Here is a 26233-nt window from a genome sequence, read left to right on the forward strand (position 1 = left end):
GCTGTGTCCAAGCATTGATAATCTCCTGGTGCTAAAACACTCATTGCAAGTAATGACAGGACAGAGGTTGATAAGAGAGGCATCACTGAAATCTGTCTTTTAACCCCTACAGCATGCTGTCTTCAGAATACATAGCAAAATCTGCTGACAGATTCCCTTTAAGTTCTCTGTCTCCTTCTTACCTGTGATACGATTCTTCATGTGAGAGAATCGGATTACAGTAAACTGACACTTTTTCAAACTCTGACCCCAACCTTAGGCCGGGGTCACACTTGCTCCAGTCCCGAGTGCCGGCGGCAGTGCCGGTTATTGATGTGAGACTCGCACGAGTTTCTCGCATGTGTGATCCCGGCCTTAGTGTGAGGAAGAGTTGTGAAACAGTAAATGAGCTCCTCCCTTGATAGATTCGGGTGGGTTACTGTACCGGAGCCTGCCTCTTGGATTCTCAGCCAGTGGGCAATACATTTTCCAATTTCCATTTTCCCATGTGAAATCTGTGAATGGGGTTATTGTTATTACTTACGACTGCAGGTCCTGCAGGTTGGATGGCATCGTCCACATTCTTTTTTTGCATGGTCCTCATAGTAGAATTCAGGACAGGAGCTGTAACACTGTTTCTTAGATCTCATAAGGAAAAAGTTGTTGTGGCAGGAGAGACAATCAGAGAAGTTCGGACCTTCACATTCCCTGCACATCTTGTGACATTTCTGACATGACATAGTGGAGTTATCAGCAAAATATCTGGAAGACAAACACGAAATCTAAAAAGTTACTCCCTACGGCCACAGAAATTAGGTACGTGATGGCAAAGCTTTGCAATTATGGTGCTAAAAATGTGGATAGATGGTGAATGGAGTATGTGCGATTGGTCCTACATTACATTGGATGGACAACAACCACAATTGTCCATCATAGCTAAGCGATCAGACTCAAAATATGGCATTTACAGAAAAAAAACTGAAAACATTAGTAAATGAGTTGCCATCATTGGCCACATGAAAACGCAAGAATCTAGAAGCAAAACCAAATAGAACTAAGGAAAAGAGAATCAACCCTTTAGTGGCCACCAGCGTACATGTCACTATGTGGAGCGGGATCAGAACCTGAAGCTGCTACGTGCCGCTTGAGAAGCAATTTTGTTACATAGCCACCACCCGACAGTAAGTAAGCCACTTACATGCCTCTGATAAGTGTGACAGTGGCACGTAAATTCTTCAAGATAGCAGAATGCATTTCTGACTGTTATCAGCCAGTGATATTGCCATGGTATTACACCTAGAAACCTTGCTGGGATTTATTGGAAATAGTGTATTGTATTGGTGATCAAGAGATCGCCGATTCAAGACTACTAAGGTAACTCATTTAGAAAAATAATATATACCGGTACTTTTTTTTTTTTTTACAAATTTCCAAATTTAATTACAACACTTAAATAGAAAAATGAGAGAACAAAAAAGCAGTTTCGTACCAACGCAATCATAAAGACTATGTTGCTAGGGGAATTTTACTGCAAAATGAATGCCAGAAAAAAAAACACACAATCACAGAATTGAGTTTTTATTTTTCACTAAATTTGGAATTTTTCCCATTCTTTCAGTACACTACATGGTGAAATGAATGGTGTCAGAACTGTAACTTGTCCCGGAAAAAAGGGAGTGAGCAACTGAAAACCAAAGCAGACATGGAGCTTAAAGGGATGCTGCGGAGTCAAACTAAATTTCATTAATTCTAAATCCCTCTCTATTTAGTGCCGTAATCTAAGCTATCTTCCAATATACTTGTGTAAAAAAATCCTAACTACACTATTCTATTTTTTTCCTTATTTCCTGTGTTATGGCGCTTTGTTTGAGAATCCCCAGCGGGATACTCAAAGCATAATGAGAGCAGGGGGTAGAGGCCACTGTCACTATTACAACCCCTGCCCCCTTCCCAAAATGAAGCATCATCAGTGACGCTCCTCCAGGGTCTCTGTCCATCCCTGCTGTGTCTTCCCTGCGAGCTGTACTCTGTGTGCTCTGCACAGTGTCAGCGTACTCTTTGTTGTTGGCAAAAATCAGTAGTAATCAGCCGGCAAAAGAGTGGTGGCAAAATTGGTCACTCAGGTCTCATGCCTGTAGAAGTCACATAATTAGTAAATTGAGTCCACCTGTGTGTAATTTATTCTCAGTATAACTACAGCTGTTCTGTAAAGGCCACAGAGGATTGTTTTAGAACATTTGGAATCAAACAGTATCACAGAAAATACCAAACATATCAGCAATTAAGTTGTTGAGAAGAGCATGGTTAGGTTATAAAAAAAAATAGCCCAAGCTCTGAACATCTCACGAAGCACTGTTCAATCCATCATCCAAAAATGGAAGGAGCATGGCAACTCTGCAAACCTACTAAGACATGACCATCCACCTAAACTGACATCCCAAGCAAGAAGAGCACTAATTAACTCCTTACTGACCTCGGACGGGATAGTACGTCCGAGGTCAGCTCCCCTGCTTTGATTCACGGCTCCGCGGTGAGCCCGCATCAAAGCCGGGACATGTCAGCTGTTTTGAACAGCTGACATGTGCCCACAATAGCGGCGGGTGAAATCGCCGCTATTAACTAGTTAAATGCCGCTGTCAAACGCAGACAGCGGCATTTAACTACCGCATCCGGCCGGGCGGCCGGATATGATCGCATCGCCGACCCCGTCACATGATCGGGGGTCAGCGATGCTTCTCCATTGTAACCATAGAGGTCCTTGAGACCTCTATGGTTACTGATTGCCGGTAGCTGTGAGCGCCACCCTGTGGCGCACACCTGATTTTCTACTACATAGCAGCGAACAGCAGATCGCTGCTATGTAGCAGAGGCGATCGTGCTGTGCCTGCTTCTAGCCTCCCATGGAGGCTATTGAAGCATGGCAAAAGTAAAAAAAAAAAGGTAAAAAAATGTGAAAAAAATAAAAAATATATAAAAGTTCAAATCACCCCCCTTTCGCCCCAATCAAAATAAATCAATTAAAAAAAAATCAAACCTCCACATATTTGGTATCGCCATGTTCAGAATCGCCCGATCTATCAATAAAAAAAAGCATTAACCTGATCGCTAAACGGCGTAACAAGAAAAAAAATCGAAACGCCAGAATTACGTTTTTTTGGTCGCCGCAACATTGCATTAAAATGCAATAACGGGCGATCAAAAGAACGTATCTGCACCAAAATGGTATCATTAAAAATGCCAGCTCGGCACGCAAAAAATAAGCCCTCAACCGACCCCAGATCATGAAAAATGGAGACGCTACGAGTATCAGAAAATGGCGCATTTTTTTTTTTTTTTGCAAAGTTTGGAATTTTTTTTCACCACCTAGGTAAAAAATAACCTAGTCATGTTAGGTGTCTATGAACTCGTAATGACCTGGAGAATCATAATGGCAGGTCAGTTTTAGCATTTAGTGAAAAAAAAAGCCAAGCAAAAAACAAGTGTGGGATTGCACTTTTTTTGCAATTTCACCACACTTGGAATTTTTTTCCCGTTTTCTAGTACACGACATGGTAAAACCAATGATGTCGTTCAAAAGTACAACTCGTCCCGCAAAAAATAAGCCCTCACATGACCATATTGACGGAAAAATAAAAAAGTTATGGCTCTGGGAAGGAGGGGAGCGAAAAACGAACACGGAAAAACGAAAAATCCCAAGGTCATGAAGGGGTTAAAGATGCAGCCAAAAGGCTCATGGTCACACTGATGAGCTGAAGAGATCCACAGCTCAGATGGAGAGAATCTGTCCACAAGACAACTATTAGTCGTATACGCCACAAATCTGGCGTTTATGGAAGAGTGGTAAAAAGAAAGCTATTTTTGAAAACAAGCCATAAGAAATCCCGTTTGCAGTTTTAAAAAAGCCATATGGGGACAAAGCATGTGGAAGACGGTGCTCTAGTCAGAAAGACCAGACTTTTTGGACTAAACACAAAACACTATGTGTGGCAGAATACTAACACGGCACATCACCCTGAAAACACCATCCCCTCCGTCAAACATGATGGTGGCAGCATCATGCTGTGGGGATACTTTTCTTCAGCATGGGCAAGAAAACTAGTCAGAGTTGATGGGAATATAGATGGAGCTAAATACAGGGCAATCCTGTAAGAAAACTTGTTAGAGGCTGCAAAAGACTTGAGACTAAGTTGGACTTCTAACAGGACAACGACCCTAAACATACTGCCAGAGCTACAATGGAATTAGTTAGATCAGAGCATATTCATGAGTTATAATGACCTGGTCAAAGTCCAGACCTAAATCCTATTGAGAATCTGTGGCAAGACTTGAAAATTGTTGTTCACAGACGCCTCCATCCAATCTCACTGACCTGGAACTGGTTTGCAAAGAAGAATAGGCAAAAATATCAACTTCTAGATGTGAAAAACTGATAAAGACATAACTTAACAGACTTGCAGCATTAATTGCATCAAAAGGTGGTCCTACAAAGTATTAACTCGGGGTCTGAATACAGATGAACGTCACAATTTTCAGTCTTATATTATTTAAATATTTAGAAAACTATGTATAACTAGATGGTGGCCCAATTCTAACGTATCGGGTATTCTAGAATATGTAGGTAGTATATAGCACAGGCTACGTACTATATTGCACAGTGACGTAGTATATAACACAACTGACGTAGTATATAACATAGCTATGTAGTATATAACAGAGCTGCGTAGTATGCAACACAGCGTACGTAGTATATAGCAGAGTTGCGTAGTATATAACACAGCCACGTAGTGTATTGCACAGGTATGTAGTATATTGGTCTGCCACTTAGTAAATAGCAGAGCCACATAGTATATAACATAGCCACGTAGTATATTGTAGAGCCACGTAGTATATTGCACAGGCACGTAGTATATTGCACAGCCACGTAGTATATAACACAGTAACGTAGTGTATTTCACAGCTACGTAGTGTATTGCACAGCTTTGTAGTATATTGGTCAGCGACGTAGTATATAGCTGAGCCACGTAGTATATAACATAGCCACGTAGTATATTGTAGAGGCACGTAGTATATTGCATAGCTACGCAGTATATTGCACAGTCGACGTAGTATATAACAGAACCGACACAGCCACATAGTATATTGCACAGCTACGTAGTATATAACACAGAGCACATAGTATATTGCACAGCCACGTAGTATATTGGACAGTCACATTGTATATTGCACAGTCACGTTGTATATTGCCCAGCTACATAGTATATAGCACAGAGATGTAGCATGTAACAGAGCCCACGCAGTATGTAACACTGCCCATGTAGTATATAGCAATGTGGGCGCTATATGCGTGGTTAAAAAAGACTTAAAACAAAAAATAAACATATACTCACCTTCCGAAGGCCCCTGCAAGTCCTGGCGCCTGTGTACGGTGCACGCGGCAGCTTCCGGTCCCAGGGTTGGTATGAGCGCAGGACCTGTGATGACGTCGTCGTCACATGACTGTGACGTCATGGCAGGTCCTTCGCGCATAGCATCCTTGGCACCGGAACCTGCCGCTTGCACTGCCGAGGACAGCCACGACGTCGGAAGGTGAGAATAACCTTTTTTTATTATTATTATTATTATTATTTTAAACATTAGATCTTTTTACTATTGATGCTGCATAGGCAGCATCAATAGTAAAAAGTTGGTCACACAGGGTTAATAACTGCGTTAACGGAGTGCATTACATCGCGGCATAACGCGGTCTGTTAACGCTGCCATTAACCCTGTGTGAGGGCTGACTGGATGGGATTATGGAGCGGGCACTGACTGCGGGGAGGAAGGAGCGGCCATTTTGCCACCGGACTGTGCCCGTCGCTGATTGGTCGTGGCTGTTTTGCCGCGACCAATCAGCGACTTGGATTTCCATGACAGACAGAGGGCGCGACCAATGAATATCCATGACAGACAGACAGAAGGACAGACGGACGAGACCCTTAGACAATTATATAGTAGACTAGATGGTGGCCCGATTCTAACGCATCGGGTATTCTAGAATATGTATGCGTAGTATATTGCACAGCCCACGCAGTATATTGCACAGCCACGCAGTACATTGCGCAGCCCATGTAATACATTGCGCAGCCACGCAGTACATTGCGCAGCCCACGCAGTACATTGTGCAGCCACGCAGTCCATTGCGTAGCCCACGTACTACATTGCACAGCCCACGCAGTACATTGCGCAGCCCACGCAGTACATTGCATGTCCACGTAGTATATTGCCCAGTCACGTGGTATTTTGCCCAGTCACGTAGTATAATGCTTCATGCAGTTATGGCCCCATAGATGCCCCATATGATGCTCCATGCAGTTCTTTATGGCCCCATAGATGCCCCATATAATGCTCCATGCAGTTATGGCCCCATAGATGCCCCATATAATGCTCCATGCAGTTATGGCCCCATAGATGCTCCATGCAGTTCTTTATGGCCCCATAGATGCCCCATATAATGCCCCATATATTGCTCCATGCAGTTATGGCCCCATAGATGGCTCATATAATGCTCCATGCAGTTATGGCCCCATAGATGCCCCATGTAATGCTCCATGCAGTTCTTTATGGCCCCATAGACGCTCCATACAGCATTGTGCCACATGTAATGCTGCTGCTGAGGCAATAAAAACAAAATATCACATACTCACCTCTCGTCGCTGCTCCTCAGCGTCCCGTCTCTCCGCACTGACTGTTCAGGCAGAGGGCGGCGCAGTTATATACTGTGTGGGCTGTGCTATATACTATGTGCCCTGTGTTATATACTGCGTGGCCTGTGTTATATACTGCGTGGCTGCTATATACTGTGTGGGCTGTGTTATATAGTAAGTGGGCTGTGTTATATATAGTGCATGGCCTGTATTAACGCATCTGGTATTCTAGAATATGTATGTATGTATATAGCAGCCACATAGTATATAGAACAGGCCACGTACTATTTGTCTGCTATATACTACATGCCTCCTATATACTAAGTATATAACACTGCCCATGTAGTATATAGCACAGCCCCCGCAGTATATCACACAGCACACATAGTATATAACACTGCCCATGTAGTATATAGCACAGCCCTGCAGTATATCACACATCTCACGTAGTATATAACACTGCCCATGTAGTATATAGCACAGCCCTGCAGTATATCACACACCTCACGTAGTATATAACACTGCCCATGTAGTATAGCACAGCCCCTGCAGTATATCACACAGCCCACATAGTATATAACACTGCCCATGTAGTATATAGCACAGCCCCCGCAGTATGTCACACAGCCCACGCAGTATTTAGCATTGTGGGCACCATATCCCTGTCGCTGATTGTTCGCGACCGGCCACGTAGTATATAGCGTAGTATTCTAGAATATGTATGTAGTTTATTTATGAAGATTGAAGAATAATGCAATAATGGGTAAAATATATTTATTATCATTAAATTTTATTAGTCATAGAACTTAATACAATTGAATGAAATTATGAAACAGATCATCAAAATATATAAACCACATTACATGAACTGTAACTGTATTTAAATAAATCATCGGACAAAAGAAAGACATTGACACTGTAATATATTTATTAACAATATCAAGCTTAAATATTTTTGTACACCACATTTCTTGTGAATACCTTTTGACTACCTATAAGCAACTTTCCTTGTAAAAGGGTAGGAAGAACTTGCACCTTGACGTTGGATCTCATTTTAACTCTTGAAAATGCAACGTAGAGTTGTCCATGACCAAAAACGGGCTGCGGTAGATATATGCCAACACGGTGTAGAGTTTGACCTTGTGACTTGTTTATTGTCATGGCAAAAGCTGGTTTTATTGGAAACTGTCGACGCCGAAGCCTAAATGGAAGACCCGTGTCTGAAGGACATAAATCAATGCGTGGAATGAACACTTCATCTCCTTTTGCTGATCCAGTGATCACTCTTGCTTGAATGACGTGAGAATGGAGTCCAGTAACAATAAGGCGAGTTCCATTACATAGACCATTTTTCGTATTTAGATTCCGCAGCAACATTATGATTGTTCCAACTTTCAGTTGAAGTCTGTGGGATGGCATTCCTGATGGCGTAAGACTATTTAAAAATTCAACTGGATAATGCTCTCGTTCATCTTCATTGTCTACATCCACTGAATCATCACTTTTATACAATTATACTCACCAGGCATTCTATCCATCACCTGGGAATTTAGCAGAGCCACGTCATCATTCTTGGAACAGAGAATTGCATGAGAAGAGGCCCTCTCAACACTGCTTTGGTCGTTCACATCAATTTCAATGCATTGTCCAAAAACATCAGTTATGATGCAGTCAGTGCACAACATGTCTTCTGGTATTTCAATAATATCTTCTCCAAGGTTGTATTCGTTGCTAAGTTCACCGTTGCCAAGTTTAAGAAGCCAGTTGCTATACTCTGGGTCCGAAGATCGCATATTGTTAATTAGTTGGAGTTTATTGAATTTGTTTCCAAAGGTCAGCCATTTTTAAGCTGGACTCAATAACATCTGTTCTTGTTCCATTTGGTATGACTGGAAGGCATTGCCTAAAATCTCCGCCAATGACAAAAACTTTACCTCCAAACGGAATTTTATTTTCTTCATCAACATTTGTAGTCATTACTTCACGCAGAAGTCTGTCAATTAAGCTCAAAGCATATTTGGGTGCCATGGTGCACTCATCAAGTATGAAAACATGTGCATTTTTTAACAGTCTTCCTGCAAATGTGTCTTGTTTTATTCTGGAAATAGAGATTTCATTGACTGGAACTGGTATCCCAAAGAGTGAATGGATAGTGCGACCTCCTCGTAAAAGGTTTGCTGCAATCCCTGTTGTAGCCGACGGCAATACGACTTTTCCCAACCCTCTAACGTGATGCATTATAACTTCATAGAGGTATGTTTTACCGCTCCCTCCTGGACCATCAATAAAGAAACATTTTGGCCTTGCATCTGCTTGGTTTTCTATAGCGCTCACAATAGTGTCATATGCAATCCGTTGTTGTACATTTAAGGAGTTTGTCTTCTCTGTTGCCAACAATAATTCATAAGCTTCGTCATACTCTGGAACTTGTGGAACTTAAATGGCAGGCTGGGGAAAATTAAAGTCTGAAAACGTTTTTCCACGTAGTAGTAAGATATTTTGGACATCTTGCATGGCATAAGATTCGCAATTTTGACAACTTCCACTTCTGTTGTGAAGACGTTGTTACGCCGCCTTTTCATACTTACCTGTCCGGCCGGCGCGCTCCCGATGCTCCCTTCTCTTCTCTGTCTTCCTGCTTTTCCGGCGCTCGTCCCTCCTGTGCTTCGCGCATGCGTGCTCCTTTCATCGCTGGGGCTGCTGGGAGGTTGTGACCCGGTGGCTCCGCCTCCAATATGGCGGCGCCCGTCGGGTACTTCTTCCCAGCACCTGCCCTGCTTAGACGCCTTTGCGTCTATTGCGTTTGCTGGTTAACCGCCAGTAACCCCTTAGGTTCCTTGGCTCTGATCCGTGTTATCTCCGCAGTGTTCCTTACGTCCTCTGTTTGCTGTCCCCTGCCTGTTCTGTGTTCCTGCCGTATCCTGCCTAGTCCTGTGTTCCTGCCGTATCCTGCCAAGTCCTGTGTTCCCGCCGTATCCTGCCAAGTCCTGTGTTCCTGCCGTATCCTGCCAAGTGTCCCGTGCTCCTGCCTTGTTCTGCCAGTCCTGTGTTCCTGCCGTTCCCAGCCAGTCCGAAGGCTCCGTTGTCCTCCTTCTCTCGAGTACCAGCATCTTATTGGTTAGTACCCTGTCTTTGCTGCCTCCATCATTTTAGTCACTTCACTAGTCCCGTCTCCCCACTGCCTGTCGTTCTCTCTGTGCTCTAACTACAGTCATCCCTTTGGCTCCGGCAGTTGCGGCTTCACCCTCCTTGGGCCTGTCCCTAACTCTCCCTGTACAGGGGGTGGCTTCATCTGGTCCACTCGTCCTCGGGGGCTCTGAAGCCCTGACCCAGAGGGTCCACTTCCTTAGACCTTATAGACGTAAGCAGTAGTCCTCGATTAGATGTTCTTTAAAATTTGTCCAAAGTTGAGCTGGATTTGTAGGCGGTCCAAATACACAGATGTAGGCAAACAATTCACGAAGTTGCTTAGGCATATGTAGGGTAACTGCGTCTTCTAAAGTAAGTTTCCACACAGTATCATCCAATAGAAGTCCTAAAGCCAAAGCTGCAGCTTTAAATGTATCGTGCAATACTCCGTTAACTGTTTTCAAATCGTCATAAGTTTTAGCTCCTTTGATATGTAGTAGTAACAGCCGAAGGCAATATCTTTCTTGATCCTTGACACTAACAGTATAAATGCGTCCAATTATTCTGCTAACTCCTCGTTGTCTTGGATTCCAAGTTTTATTCCAAATGTAATGCTCTGGAATCTCTCGGTACAAATAGTGCCTTGCGTTTTCGTCACGTTGGTTCAGCAAAAACCATTCCATTAATGTTGATGTCGTGCTTAAAGTTTTTGAGACATCTTTGACTTCAGCATCTTCAAAGAAAAAAAGCTGCTGTTGATTTGGTAAATGAATAGCTAAACGTATAATGGCATGGGACTGTGAATGCATTGGAAACGCAAATATCCTCCAAGCAGCTTCTGGAGCACTGACATATCTTGAGTCAACAAAAGTTGATGATTCATCGTGATTGACTGTTTTCTGTTGTATTTCGATGTTAGCTTTGTCATGCCCCTTGTAGATGTACTTGAAGAGATATTTTACACTTTTTATTGAAGCACAGATTTCTACGTTGATGTGACAGTTGTAGCATTGTGATAAGTACGGGTTGTATGGGACTATCCATGAGTTATTTATAATTTTTTTGTTGCAAGCAATGTTATCAATGTGTTGTCGCCGGTAGGATGGGTAGCCATCCAAGTCTTTAACAGTGTGCTGTTTCAACTCCTTTGGAAACCCTTTTGTACACTTTCCGTTTTCCATGCATGGACTTTTTGGATTTGCTACACCGCATGGGCCATGAACCACATGAGAGACTACAATATTATACAGTTCAGGATACTTTTCTTGGTTAGGAATTTCAGCCCACACTATATTGTCGATTTCTTCCTCCGTACGAATCTTGGAATCCGTGTCTAAGATAATTAGTATATGCGCATGTGGGAGACCTCGTTTCTGAAACTCTATGACGTGTACCATTGCTACGACTGTTCCAAAAAGCCCATTTTTGATGTCTTTCAAAAGGCTGATGAGTTTCAGTCGAAATACGCGTGCGACTAAGTCCGGCCTGTGTTCAACTTTTTGCCAGGGTTCTAGATTTTCGGTAATTTACGGCCATTTAGGATTACAGGTCATTGTCACAAAAATGTCAAGTCTTCCAAACTTTGCTACTATTGCCATTGCATCTTGATAACGCTGTTGCATGTTGCGGGGGCTACCTTCAAACGACGACGGGAGGATTACTGTTTTTCCAATTGGAATTCCCTTTTCAATTGATTGTTTTTGCAAATGTTCTTGAAGAACGCAGTAGTCTTCAACTTTAAGTTGTTTTTGGTTCATTCTTATGAAATTTAGACGATTAGCTTCAATTTTAACATATGCGTCAACTAAGTACTGTTGTGTCAGTTTCCCACCGTTTAAAATAGGATTGAAGTAATTTCAGACAGACAGACGAAAACTGTAGTATTGCAGCTGTGTAATTCTTCTTGAAGTTCCTTGTTGATTTAGGTTTTCATGCCACCCTTGTTCACCTCTTAGAAAGAATAGCGGATACAGAAGAGCATCAAGGTTGCTGTGCAAAATGCTAATTCGTTGTGTCTTAGGAACCAAAGGGTTATTTTGGTCTGGCTTAAGATGGACTAATATATCCCTTTGAAAAGGAGGTTCTCCATCATCGTTTTGAAAAACAACTGCGACCTCACTTACACGTGGTTTGTTGTAAAGTCGAGGATTCTGTTTACGTTCTTGTTTAATGGCCATGACGATAGAAGGCATTTCAATACCATTTTGTATAGCCCTCTGTTCCTCCTCAGCTTGAACGTCTTTTAGCATGCGATATGCGGCAGCAAATGGGCTTCTTTTTTGTAAATGTACAGCAATTTGGTTCATCAGTTCAGCATCACACTTTTCGTTTTATTTTAGGTTCATCCTTTGTTCTGTAGCCTCATTTGTATCAATGATGTATAATTGTGCAAATTTTGGTGGTTGTCCTATTTCTGGGTGAAGTGTTCCAGTGCGGTGGTAGATCTGGCCGTGAATTTTAAAACAATACGGTCCGAATCCAGGGGGCGGTGCAATGTTGGCACCGAATGAAGCAAACGCATGAGAACTGTTGATGCTTCTGATATTTTCCATTAAATTTCTACTGTGTTGATGCATTCCTTTCATTAACTGCTCAAACAGATCTGAGTAGTGAGGTCTCGGTAGCATAACTTTTCCTTTTTGGCAGCATTGAGTAAACTGATTGTCAGATGGTTTTTCATCAATCAAATTCAGAGAGTCGCATTTAGAGCAAACTGCATTCATATTCCCACAGTAGTGTTCATGAATTGTACTTTCATTGTCTGTTACGTAATGTGCAAGTTGTTGAATATTGTCCTGGTCGTGCCTTAGTTGGTAGAGCATTCATTTTTTATGAATTTGGCGATCATGTTGTTCCTGTCGTACAACAGTTTGTTGTGGTGTCTCCGCTTGGCAACGGTGTCTGTGAGATTCCACATCCTGGGCTTGTCTAGCAGCAGTTTGTTGTGGTGTCTCCTGTTGGCGACGTTGTCTGTGAGATTCCACATCCTGGGCTTGTCTGGCGGCAGTTTGTTGTGGTGTCTCCTGTTCCCGATGTCATTTTCTTGCTGCTGCTGCTGCTTTTCTGTCATCCTCATTGAAACACAGGGAGATGCCGCCCATACAGGGAGACGCAGGCACACACCCTACACAATGGTGGCACTTGACAGCAGTGGAGGACAATGATGAGTCCAGAATTCGCGGCAGACTGTGCCCGTCGCTGATTGGTCGAGGCTGGCTGGCCTCGACCAATCAGCAAGGCGGGATTTCTGAGACAGACAGACAATTAGACCCTTAGACAACACAATGGCGGCGCTTGACAGCAGTAGAGGACAATGCCCGTCGCTGATTGGTCGAGGCAGGCTGGCCTCGACCAATCAGAGACTGTGCCCATCGCTGATTGGTCGAGGCCTGGCGGCCTCGACCAATCAGCGACGTGGGATTTCCAGGACAGACAGACAACTAAACCCTTAGACAATTATATATATAGATTTCTTCTATATGCCACAAATACTTGCTACTTTGTGTTGGTATATCACATAAAATTAAAATGAAAAACATTTAAGTTTGTGGATGTAACAAGGAAAAGTTCATGGGGTATGAAAACTTTTTTAAGGCACTGTATATTATTCAATTACAAAATACAGTCCCTCCACTTTAATTCCTTATTAATATACTACCTGTCAGGCGATAGTGCCTAAGTGCAACACACAGCCGCTAGTTACAATACTTATCTAGGCATGCTAAAAATTGCATAAGAAAAATCTATCTATATAATCGTCTAAGGGTCACTTCCGACTGTTTGTCTGTTTGTCTGTCATGGAAATCCCGCCTTGCTGATTGGTCGCAGCCGGCTGGCTGCGACCAATCAACGACAGGCACAGTCCGGCCGCGAATTTCCCTTCCTTACTCCCCTCCAGTCAGTGCCCCCATAGCGGTTTAGCAGTCCATTAAGCAGACTGCGTTGCACCACGGCATAACGCGGTGTAACGCAGTCCCTTAACGCTATTAACCCTGTGTGGCCAACTTTTTTCTATTGATGCTGCCTATGCAGCATCAATAGTAAAAAGATCTAATGTTAAAAATAATTAAAAAAAAACAGCAAACTATCATTATATTCTCACCTTCTGGCGCCTTTCCCGCTCCTCGCAATGCTCTGGTCCCAAGAATCCATTGCGGCAATGACCGGAAATGACGTAGCGGTCTCGCGAGACCGCTACATCATCACGTGTTATTGCCGCAATACATTACTGGGAACGGAGCGTCACGATGAGCATCGCTAAAGGCCTGGGCTGGATCCGGGGGCCGCCGGAAGGTGAGTATATGACTATTTTTTATTTTAATTCTTTTTTTAACAGGGATATGGTGCCCGCATTGCTATATACCACATGGGCTGTGTTATATACTACGTGGGCTGTGTTAGATACTGCATGGGCTGTGTTATATACTACGTGGGCTGTGTTAGATACTGTGTGGCCTGTGTTATATACTACATGGGCTATGCAATATACTACGTGGCTGTGTTATATACTACATGGGCTGTGTTATATACTACATGGGTGGTTCTATATACTATGTCTCTGTGCGATATACTACAAGGCCTGTGTTATATACTGCATGGCCTGTGTTATATACTGCATGGGCTGTGTTATATACTGCATGGCCTGTGTTATATACTGCATGGGCTGTGTTATATACTGCATGGGCTATGTTATATACTACATCTCTGTGCTATATACTACATGGGCTGTGCTATATACTAAGTGGCTGTACAATATACTTCGTGGCTGTGCAATATACTACGTGGCTGTGCTATATACTATGTGGCTGGGCAGTATACTACATGGCTGTGCTATATACTACATGGCTGTGTTATATACTGCGTGGGCTGTGTTATATACTACGTGGGCTGTGTTATATACTACGTGGGCTATGTTATATACTACGTGGGCTGTGTTATTTACTACGTGGGCTGTGTTATATACTGCATGGGCTGTGTTATATACTGCGTGGGCTGTGTTATATACTACGTGGGCTATGTTATATACTATGTGGGCTGTGTTATATACTGCGTGAACTGAGCTATATACTACTATACATATTCTAGAATACCCGGTGGGTTAGAATCGGGCCACCATCTAGTGTAATATAATTGTCTTCACTTAAAGGGAGATGTCCAATACTTTATGTTTAGGGACTATCGTTAGTGAAGCTCATCAATATCAGTGCGAAATCCATCACTCCCACCAATTAGCTGTACTTGGTGCAAGCGGCAAATGACTGTGCTCAGTTCCGGAGTAAAACTACACAGCTTAGTCAACTGTATATTGGCAGCAGCAGTGACATGTAGATCCATGTATATCATTTGACTAGTGGTGGATCTGTACTAGACTAGTGGGCTAGTGGTGGATCACTGTGGCTACAATACATAGTTTTGCAGCACAACTGAGCACCACCAGCACCAAGAACAGCTGATTGGTGGAGATGCCGGGTGTCGCACCACAACTAATCTGATATTGACTTATCCTAAGGATAGGCCATCAATATAAAGTACAGGACAGCCCCTTTAATTCCATCTGCTTATGTGTTTTGACAAAGTGCAAAGTATAATAGGGCAGGTTAACCCGTAAAATACACAATACTCAACTTCCACCTAATAATGGAGTACGGTTTTATGTTGGGATGACATGTCTGCTATAAGTCCTCTTCAGGGAATTACGGTAGTATGTACTGTTCTAAAATAATTGAACACACAGGAGATATATATATATATATATATATATATATATATATATATATATATATATATATATATATATATATAAACGAATGTATGTGTGAATGTGTGTGTGTCATAATTATTGCCATGACGACGATGATATCATAAAGGTTGCCATGGCGAAGATGATGTCATAATGGTTGCCAAGGCGGTGATGATGTCATAAAAGGTTGCAATGGTGACGGTGAAGTCATCATGGTTGCCATGGTGATGATGATGTCCTAATAGGTTGTAATGATGACGGTTATGTCATAATTGTTGCCATGGTGACGATGATGTCATAATAAGTTGCCATGGCGACGATGATGTCAGAATGGTTTCAATGGTGAAGATGTTGTCATAATGGGTATATGGCCACGGAACTATGGGATGGAGGGTGTGTGATGGGTATATGGGCATGGGACTATGGGATGTAGGCTATGTATGATGGGTATATGGGCATGGGACTATGGGATGGAGGATGTGTGATGGGTATATGGGCATGGGACTATGGGATGGAGGATGTGTATGATGGGTATATGGGCACAGGACTATGGGATGGAGGATGTGTATGAAGGGTATATGGACATGGGACTATGGGATGGAGGATGTGTATGATGGGTATATGGGCACGGGATTATGAGATGGAGGATATGTATGATGGGTATATGGGCACTTGACTATTGGATGGAGGATAATCATTATAATTTGTAATAACTAACCACAGTTAGTTACTATGCCCGGGCAACGTCGGGCTCTTCAGCTAGTATGGACCATAAAGTTATGGAAGACATTTCAGACACATAATGAAGATGTTTTGTAACACTTCTAAGAATATTTTCTCTCTTAGAACGGGGTCAACTTGTGCAAAAGCAGAAGAAATAATTAGAATTTCCAGAAATTTAATGTTGTAGCTATCTCCTTACAAAATAAGTGGTGAACTACTCTCTATGACATCTGTTTTGTAAGGACTTGTTATGTGAGAGATAGATTAAATCCACGTGTACAGATACCGATCTCGCAGACATTAATCTGACACCTAACATATGATGCAAATCTAAATGACAAGTTCTCAATGGCTTTGTAGGGTGTTAAATGGTAAATTAAAGGGTTTGGACTTATTTTAACAGATATGTTTAGGACATAAATTTGTGTCACTTACTAATGTATACATATTATAGGTTCTCCTCAACTTGTTAATACAGACTTCATAACACTCTGCACGGTGCTCCTCAAATTTCTGCTGGTGGAGGAACAGGTGAGGAGGAGGATGGACAAGCCTGGTCACATGCGCCTCCATCAGCAGCCGCTTTGTTGAGAACAGAAGAGCACCTCCGTTGAGGTTTGCTGCGTCATGGTATCATGTATCAAGTCAACATTTCGCAAATCTGTATAACAGTAGGACACCATTTTCTCATTGTTTGCATTTGTGAATTAAGATGAAGTAAAATAGAAGAGCACATTTCACTAAGCTGGCAGAAGAAATACTAGGATCATTTACTGATCTGGATCCTACAGCACAGTGATCACAGTAGGGCGAATAATTCATAAAGTTTTTAACGATCAAGCCATATACCTTTAAAAGGGCTTTGCCAAAATTGACATTTGTCACGTATCAACATGGCAGGCAATAAATGTCTGATAGCTGGGACCGGCTTCACTATAGTATGACTGGGCTTCCAAGCACCCATTCCTTCTAACTGAATGACCACAGTAAGGATGAGTGAATGGGAGGGCGGTAGAGCATCCGCTCAATCCGTAGCTTTTAATTATCAAGTATATTACTCTGGGTCCAAAACTCGCTTGAATTTGAGCATGAGGACACCACACTGATTAATCTTTGCCTACATGCTTCTGCACAAGAGCATTTATTGCAGCATGCACTAATCTTGTCTTTTTTACATACCTGCTTTTACAGTATGGCAGCTTTCATTTATAGCTGAAAAACCACTTCACCGTGCTCCCCAGGCAGCATAATACTTTGTCAGCACTTATGGAGGTGATTTCTCAAAATTGCTGTTTATCAGAAAACTACCGTTACTGGATAACCATATAATTGAAAAGCTAAACAGTGACTAGTAGAGTACTCAGACCAAGCATTTCCTAACATTCTCCTCTTTAACCTTATGAATTAGGAACTATAGTCTCTGGAGAAATGTGGGGGACAACATCAGCCCTAAAGAGAGGAGTGTAACGTGCACTGTTTCATGGGCATAATTGGGTGGGCTACCACATAATGTGTTTCAAGTGCTTTATATAAATGTAGGCGCCAACTACCCACTTTGCCTGAGCTAATAAAATACAGGGTAAGTTCAGTACATTAAACTTTGCCTACGCTGAAAAATAGCCTAGCTGTGGTTTTGTTTTAGGGATACAAATACCCATTTGTTATAGCATTGATGACAATATAGGAGAGGTAACAGAAAAATGGTACACCTGATTGTTATTTTATTGTGAATATATGTATTTACTAAAACTGACATGTCAAGAGTTGCTAATAGGTCTATCTTTCATAACTATCAACTTTTGAAAGTTGTGCCAAGTTCTCTATATATGACCACACAGAAATATTGCTCCTAGTGCAGCCAATTAGAGTTTTCACACAGTATGATGGCCACACAGCTTCTCTCTCACAGAATGATAGCCCCAATGTACAATAACCCCCACAGAGTAATGTCCCCACAATACATTTCCCCAATGCAGCATAAAGCTCTCCAAGACATCCGCACAGTATGCCCCCCACAGCACCCTCAACCCCCAAAACAGTATGATACCTCCAGAGTTCCCACCCAGCATGTTGCTCACACAGCCCCATACATATAAAATGATGATCCCACAGCCTCCAACACAATTGGGACTGTGGCAATTTTTATTTTATGCTAAGCCACCTCCCTAACTGCATTAATTTCTTTATATGTGTCTACAAAGAAATATTGCTCCTAGTATAGCCCATTAGTGTTCCCACACAGTATAATATCCTTTCCATGGCTTTTACAGTGCACAACACACAGTATGATGCCACCTCAGTGCCCACCCTACACGTTGATGCCCCCACAGTGCCCATCACACAAAGTATGATGTCCCCACAGACACCCACACACATCATGTTGTCCCCAGAGATCCTCACACAGTATGATGCCCCTGCAGCCCCCTAAAAACAGTATACTCCCCTCACAGGTTCCCTACACAGTATGAAGCCCCCTGCAGACCGATCACATGCAGTATGATGCCATAACAGTTTTCCCCACATAGTATAATGCCCCACAGCCCCCTGAACCCTTGGAGAATTATGCTTTCTGAGCTCCCCAATACAGTATGATATCCTCACAGCCATCCATTCGCACTATGATGCCACCACAGCCCCTCATACACTATAATGCCTCACTGTTCCCCTACATACAGCATAATACCCTCATAGCCTTCCACATAATGTGATTTCACCCACAGCTTTCCACACACAGTATGATGTCCCAACACACACTCCCCCGGACAGTATGATGCCCACAACTTTCCACACACAGTAGGATGCCCCATAGCACACTCACACCATATACTGACCCCAGTGTCCCCCAAATACAATATGCAGTAATTCCTGCACACAGTATGATGCCCCCAAACATAGTACGATGCCTCCACAGTCGTAATAGTGACCCTGACACAAGCACCACATTTGCCTGCATACCTGCTCTTCAGTGACATGTGACCTGAGACTGTTACCTAATGTGAAGGTCCTTCAGTCTCTTCATGGATAAAATGCTGTAGCATGAACCTGACGGCTCTTTGCTCAACTCCTGTGTTCAACTGTGACTGTAGAGTGGAAATAGAGACATATCCCCAACCTACCAGAGCAGTTTTCCAAATTTGGGACTGTCTCGCTGAATCTGAGATGGTTGGTAGGTATAATATATGCATCTTGGCTTTATACCCCCTGCCTCTCATTATTTAGGATAGACTTGAATATATTCCTTAGATTCCTCTATCTGGATTATGATGAAAGGGAAATTACATCGAATATTGAAAACAAAAGTCACATATTGGGCAGCACGGTGGCTCAGTGGTAAGCACTGGGGTCATGGGTACATATCCCACCAAGGACAACATCTGCAAGGAGTTTGTATGTTCTCCCCATGTTTGCGTGGGCTTCCTATGAGTTCTCGGGTTTCCTCCTTCACTCCATACTGATGGTGAAATTAGATTGTGAGCCCCAATAGGGACAGTGATGATAATGTCTATAAAGTGCTGTAGAATTAATGACGCCATATAAGTGAGTAAAATAAATAACAGACCAGACATCCTGGCAGCTAAAAATGCCAATTTATGGAAACCCATGTAATAATCTGGTAATTCCATTGAGAAAATATAACAGTGGAGCAGTGGCTCCTGAGTCCGACTGAGATATTTTTGTACAAATAATTTGAAATCATTTATTTTATTCTAGGGCCAAGAATAGTTCTCAGACAAGTCGCGTGACTAAAATACCTTTGTACGACTTATCTACGACTTGCATGCCACATTTTAGACTTTAGATCTGGCTGTAAAAATCAGGCACAAAGTCAAGCAGTGTTGTATTTTTCAAAATGGCAGTGCTTGGTTTAGGATTGCAACACGACTCCATTAACAATCATTAGATGTGATATTACATGAAGTCACCAACATCTTCATGTTGCCAAGTGGTGGTCCTCACTTATTTCTTGATTTCTTACCCAGTCATACAATGTTGTACACAGCTGTGATGCTGCACATATGACCCCTCTTTACAAGACAGGCAGTCCATGCTATGGCTCCCTGTGCAAGTCACACAGCTCCTATGGCAGAGTTCACAACGCCTTTCATCTTTTTCTGCATAATATCCATCAGGACATGTTTTCACACATGTGGAATCTGAGGAAATGAAAACAATTGAGACATCAGATCTGGTTTCCAGAATATGTTATCCTATTTAGCTTTAAGCCTGAGGAAATTAAAATTAACCGTTATCGATCTTTTATATTCCTTTGAATATTTTGTTATCATCTTTACATCACTGTCAATAAACTGTTATATAATTCAAGTAAATGTTCACAGTGCTGTACCTTCCATAAAAACCTAGCATGCAATTGTAAAGGGGTCCTCAGTAAGGGCTTATTCACACGTCAGTATGCAGCGCCCCAGAGTCCTGGTCGTTGCAGTACTGACGCTCCGCCACTAAGGGGAGTGATGGTACGTCTGATGGCACTAAAGGAGTTCACCTGACCAGGTATCACAGTCACACATTACACTTCACACTCCGGCCACCAGGGGGAGCAAAGGGTTCTATGTATTAGGCCACTCCTCACACTTTGGTAAAACTGGGAGTTGGATAGGAAGTTAGTGAGAAGCTGACTGGGTTTTGCCCAGGTAACACCTTGTGAGAGAAGAGGTTGCTTGGGAAGATCCAGGGGGGTCCCTGTCAGGGGTGGGATCCTGGCAGAGGCCTAGCGAAAAGAACAGATCGTTACGGAGCCGCGCCTGCACTTCATTGCAGCAGCATCTTAAGAAAGGACATGAAGCGAGGTATATTGTGGAGAAGTGAGAAACGAGATCGCAGCACAAAGGCGATAGAACCAGTAGGAGTCGTGCCCCGAGATCGGCAACATCCTACTGAGGCGCGTAGCCGGTGGCCGGAATGCCGAAGAAGTATTGGGCTCCACGCATTACTTCAAACCAACGGCAGGGCAGTTAATTATAGGTTGGCTGTCTCACCTAAATCACCTAATGAAGACAACGGAGGCAATTGTGGGAGAGGGGCATCTCTAGGGTCCCTATAAAATAACCCCAGGCCTAACCCGTCATACGGGTGCATCCTATCCATATCATCTGGGGGACGGAGAGAATGAACAGAAACATACACGACAGTTGTGAGGACTATCCCGTGGTGCTCAGAAGGGAAGTACTACAACACCCAGGCGCTAGTAGGTAGGCACTGATTTCCACCTGCAAAGGGAACTCTGGATGTGCCTTCGGACCGGCCAGTCTCAGCCAGCCCTCTTAACAGTGCTCTGGATTGTGGATGCCGAAGCCTTCAGTAAAGAGGTAAAGAGACTGCAACCCTGTGTCCTCGTCATTTCCTGCGACCTATACCAGCACCTACACCTTTTATTGGGCGCCCCTTAGCAGGACCATGGACCGGGTCGGGCCACCATGACATCCTCAGAACCGAGAGACCCAGATCCGAGTACCCCGCTGTCCTGTGTCTGGGGGCCGCTCCAAGTATTTTTCATCAGTATTTGGAAGCCAAAATAAGGCATGGAACTTACAGAGAAAAACTTTAAAGGGAACCTGTCACCACGTTTTTGGAAGATGGGATAAAAATAGCGTTAAATAGGGGCAGAGGTGGGCATTACATTAGTGTGTTTGTTATGCGTTTATTACCCACCTAAGTTGCCGAAATACCTTTGCAAAGTCTCCGTTTTCGCCTGTCAATCAGGCTGGTCTGGTCAAAAGGGCGTGTTGTCTTCCCCCAGATTTTGCGTAGTTTTCCGTTGGTGGCGTAGTGGTGTGCGCATGCCCAAGGTCCCGAATCCTCTGCCAGGGGATTTAAAAGAGCGCGCTGTTCGTTTTCATTGGTGATCGGTGGGCGCGGCCATCTTCCTTTGGCCGCGCGTGCGCAGAAGCGGCGCTCTGCTGGCCGCGGCTTCAGGAAAATGGCCGCCGCGATATCCATCTGCGCACGCGCGGCATCCCGCGGCCATTTTCCTGAAGCCGCGGCCAGCAGAGCGCCGCTTCTGCGCACGCGCGGCCAAAGGAAGATGGCCGCGCCCACCGATCACCAATGAAAACGAACAGCGCGCTCTTTTAAATCCCCTGGCAGAGGATTCGGGACTTTGGGCATGCGCACACCACTACGCCACCAACGGAAAACTACGCAAAATCTGGGGGAAGACAAGACGCCCTTTTGACCAGACCAGCCTGATTGACAGGCGAAAACGGAGACTTTGCAAAGGTATTTCGGCAACTTAGGTGGGTAATAAACGCATAACAAACACACTAATGTAACGCCCACCTCTGCCCCTATTTAACGCTATTTTTATCCCATCTTCCAAAAACGTGGTGACAGGTTCCCTTTAATTGAAAGACTGACACCTGTTTTGTGTTTTGGAGACTCCTGGTTCGGTTCACACTTGCGTTTGGATAGAGTGCGTAGGGCTGCGTACTTTGTCCCTTAAGCTCCGCCTACTTCTGCACTTCTGCCCTTAAGCTCCGCCTACTTCCGCATGCATCCTGCTCACCTATCTTTAACATTGGGTACTCAGGGACATGCGTTGTATGTGGATGCAGCCCTACGCACTCTACCAAAATGCAAATGTGAACCCGGCCTAAGAAGGAGACCCTACACTGTCATGTCTCTACACCCGTTACTAGTAGGAAATAAGTAGTAGCTTATTGCATTTATATGTAGTGGTGACTGTTTTAGTAAATACTTACATTCCCCATAAAATAACTATTCTGTAGCACATTTTTAAAATTGTGCATTGTGCTCCTATGTTATTCCTCCTGAAAATATATACATTGCATGAACTGGAACTGCCCCTGAAGGATTATCCCCAGGGCCGGCGTTAGGGCCAGGCAGACTAGGCAGCTGCCTGGGGCCCCCACTCCCTTGGGGGCCCCCAGCATCTACAGCAGATGCTTCACTGATAATAGCATTATCAGTGAAGCTTCCGATGTAGAGACTGGTTAAGGACCTGTAGTGACATCACGATCAGGTGACCTGCAATGTGACCGTGATGTCACCACACCATGTACTCAGGGACTGTCTGGATGTTTCTGCAGTGAAAAAGGAGCGTGCAATGAAGCACAGGAGCAGCGGCCACTGAACCTCCCCCATCAGAGTGATAGAAGCGCTCATTGGCCAGTGCTCCTGCCCTCCTGCACGGAGCCTCTGAGGGGAGAGAGAGATGGCAGCTACCAACCTGAGCTGGCAGATAAGTAGTAGAGCACCGTCCCACTATGTGTGCTGCTTCTGGTGATGGTGGCTCCTGTCCTGCTGTCAGCTCCTCCTGCTCTTGTCGGCAGTCCCAGCAGAGGAGAGAGCAGGAAGGTGTCTGCTGGGACAGTGCTGCTGGGAGCAGGAGGGCTGCAGCTGATAGTGTGGAACATCTCATTCCCTCCAACATAAAGCAGTGTATGTGAGGTGTGTGCAGTGTATAGTGTGTGCTGTCTGTGAGCTCTGTGTGTGTGTTTATGTGAATCACATGTATCAAATGAGCATTTGTTGTGCAGCATCCAGGGCCGGACTGGCCATAGGGCACTTCTGGCAAATGCCAGAAGGGCCGGTGCCAGTGGTGGGCCGCTCAATCCGCCGCCCCGGCCGTCGCATTCAACTATACCGGCGTATAGACGCCGGTACAGTTGAATGCAATGATGGAGGAGAGAGCGTCTACAGACGCTCCTCTCCCATCATTCCCCGCTCTGCCTCTGACACTGCGGGTGCGAGATGATGTCATATCATCGCGCACCTGCTGTGTCCCGGGCAGACTGCAGCTGCTGAGACAGGAGCAGGAACCAGGAAGCAACGCTGGGCACGAGGAGAGGTGAGGAGAGTTTTTTTTTTTTCTGGACTGTGGGGCCATTCTCGGAGGAGGTGAGGGGAGGAAGAGAAGAGATGTGGGCTGTATATAGTTCTCTGTGGGCTGTGCTCTGTGCTGTATACTGCTGTGGGCTGTATATAGTTCTCTGTGGGCTGTGCTCTGTGCTGTATACTATTGTGGGCTGTATATAGTTCTCTGTGGGCTGTGCTCTGTGCTGTATACTGCTGTGGGCTGTATATAGTTCTCTGTGGGCTGTGCTCTGTGCTGTATACTATTGTGGGCTGTATATAGTTCTCTGTGGGCTGTGCTCTGTGCTGTATACTGCTGTGGGCTGTATATAGTTCTCTGTGGGCTGTGCTCTGTGCTGTATACTGCTGTGGGCTGTATATAGTTCTCTGTGGGCTGTGCTCTGTGCTGTATACTACTGTGGGCTGTATATAGTTATCTGTGGGCTGTGCTCTGTGCTGTATACTACTGTGGGCTGTATATAGCTCTCTGTGGGCTGTGCTCTGTGCTGTATACTACTGTGGGCTGTATATAGTTCTCTGTGGGCTGTGCTCTGTGCTGTATACTACTGTGGGCTGTATATAGTTATCTGTGGGCTGTGCTCTGCTGTATACTGCTGTGGGCTGTATATAGTTCTCTGTGGGCTGTGCTCTGTGCTGTATACTGCTGTGGGCTGTATATAGTTCTCTGTGGGCTGTGCTCTGTGCTGTATACTGCTGTGGGCTGTATATAGTTCTCTGTGGGCTGTGCTCTGTGCTGTATGCTACTGTGGGCTGTATATAGTTATCTGTGGGCTGTGCTCTGCTGTATACTGCTGTGGGCTGTATATAGTTCTCTGTGGGCTGTGCTCTGTGCTGTATACTGCTGTGGGCTGTATATAGTTCTCTGTGGGCTGTGCTCTGTGCTGTATACTGCTGTGGGCTGTATATAGTTCTCTGTGGGCTGTGCTCTGTGCTGTATACTACTGTGGGCTGTATATAGTTATCTGTGGGCTGTGCTCTGTGCTGTATACTACTGTGGGCTGTATATAGCTCTCTGTGGGCTGTGCTCTGTGCTGTATACTACTGTGGGCTGTATATAGTTCTCTGTGGGCTGTGCTCTGTGCTGTATACTACTGTGGGCTGTATATAGTTCTCTGTGGGCTGTGCTCTGCTGTATACTGCTGTGGGCTGTATATAGTTCTCTGTGGGCTGTGCTCTGTGCTGTATGCTACTGTGGGCTGTATATAGTTCTCTGTGGGCTGTGCTCTGTGCTGTATATAGTTCTCTGTGGGCTGTGCTCTGTGCTGTATACTACTGTGGGCTGTATATAGTTATCTGTGGGCTGTGCTCTGTGCTGTATGCTACTGTGGGCTGTATATAGTTCTCTGTGGGCTGTGCTCTGTGCTGTATATAGTTCTCTGTGGGCTGTGCTCTGTGCTGTATACTACTGTGGGCTGTATATAGTTATCTGTGGGCTGTGCTCTGTGCTGTATGCTACTGTGGGCTGTATATAGTTCTCTGTGGGCTGTGCTCTGTGCTGTATATAGTTCTCTGTGGGCTGTGCTCTGTGCTGTATACTACTGTGGGCTGTATATAGTTCTCTGTGGGCTGTGCTGTATACTACTGTGTGCTGTATATAGTTCTCTGTGGGCTGTGCTGTATATAGTACTCTGTGGGCTGTGCTGTATATAGTACTCTGGGCTGTGCTGTATATAGTACTCTGGGCTGTGCTGTATATAGTACTCTGTGGGCTGTGCTGTGTATAGTACTCTGTGGGCTGTGCTGTATATAGTACTCTGTGGGCTGTGCTGTATATAGTACTCTGTGGGCTGTGCTGTATATAGTTCTCTGTGGGCTGTGCTCTGTGCTGTATATAGTTCTCTGTGGGCTGTGCTCTGTGCTGTATACTACTGTGGGCTGTATATAGTTATCTGTGGGCTGTGCTCTGTGCTGTATGCTACTGTGGGCTGTATATAGTTCTCTGTGGGCTGTGCTCTGTGCTGTATATAGTTCTCTGTGGGCTGTGCTCTGTGCTGTATACTACTGTGGGCTGTATATAGTTCTCTGTGGGCTGTGCTGTATACTACTGTGTGCTGTATATAGTTCTCTGTGGGCTGTGCTGTATATAGTACTCTGTGGGCTGTGCTGTATATAGTACTCTGGGCTGTGC

The 26233-nt window shown here is 44.2% G+C and overlaps 1 protein-coding gene across 1 annotated transcript in view; it reads right to left on the reverse strand.

Moving 5' to 3' along the window:
• PCSK5 (proprotein convertase subtilisin/kexin type 5) overlaps positions 1–26233 on the reverse strand; it is a 738778-nt gene that overhangs the window by 19630 nt on the left and 692915 nt on the right. Inside the window, exons 33-34 of the mRNA XM_077249026.1 lie at positions 20231–20408; positions 524–741 (exon numbers count right to left, since the gene is read on the reverse strand). Coding sequence (XP_077105141.1) covers positions 524–741; positions 20231–20408 — 396 coding nt within the window. The remainder of the gene's footprint in view (positions 1–523; positions 742–20230; positions 20409–26233) is intronic.

This window comes from Ranitomeya variabilis, chromosome 1, assembly GCF_051348905.1.
Source record: "Ranitomeya variabilis isolate aRanVar5 chromosome 1, aRanVar5.hap1, whole genome shotgun sequence".
Taxonomy (NCBI): domain Eukaryota; kingdom Metazoa; phylum Chordata; class Amphibia; order Anura; family Dendrobatidae; genus Ranitomeya; species Ranitomeya variabilis.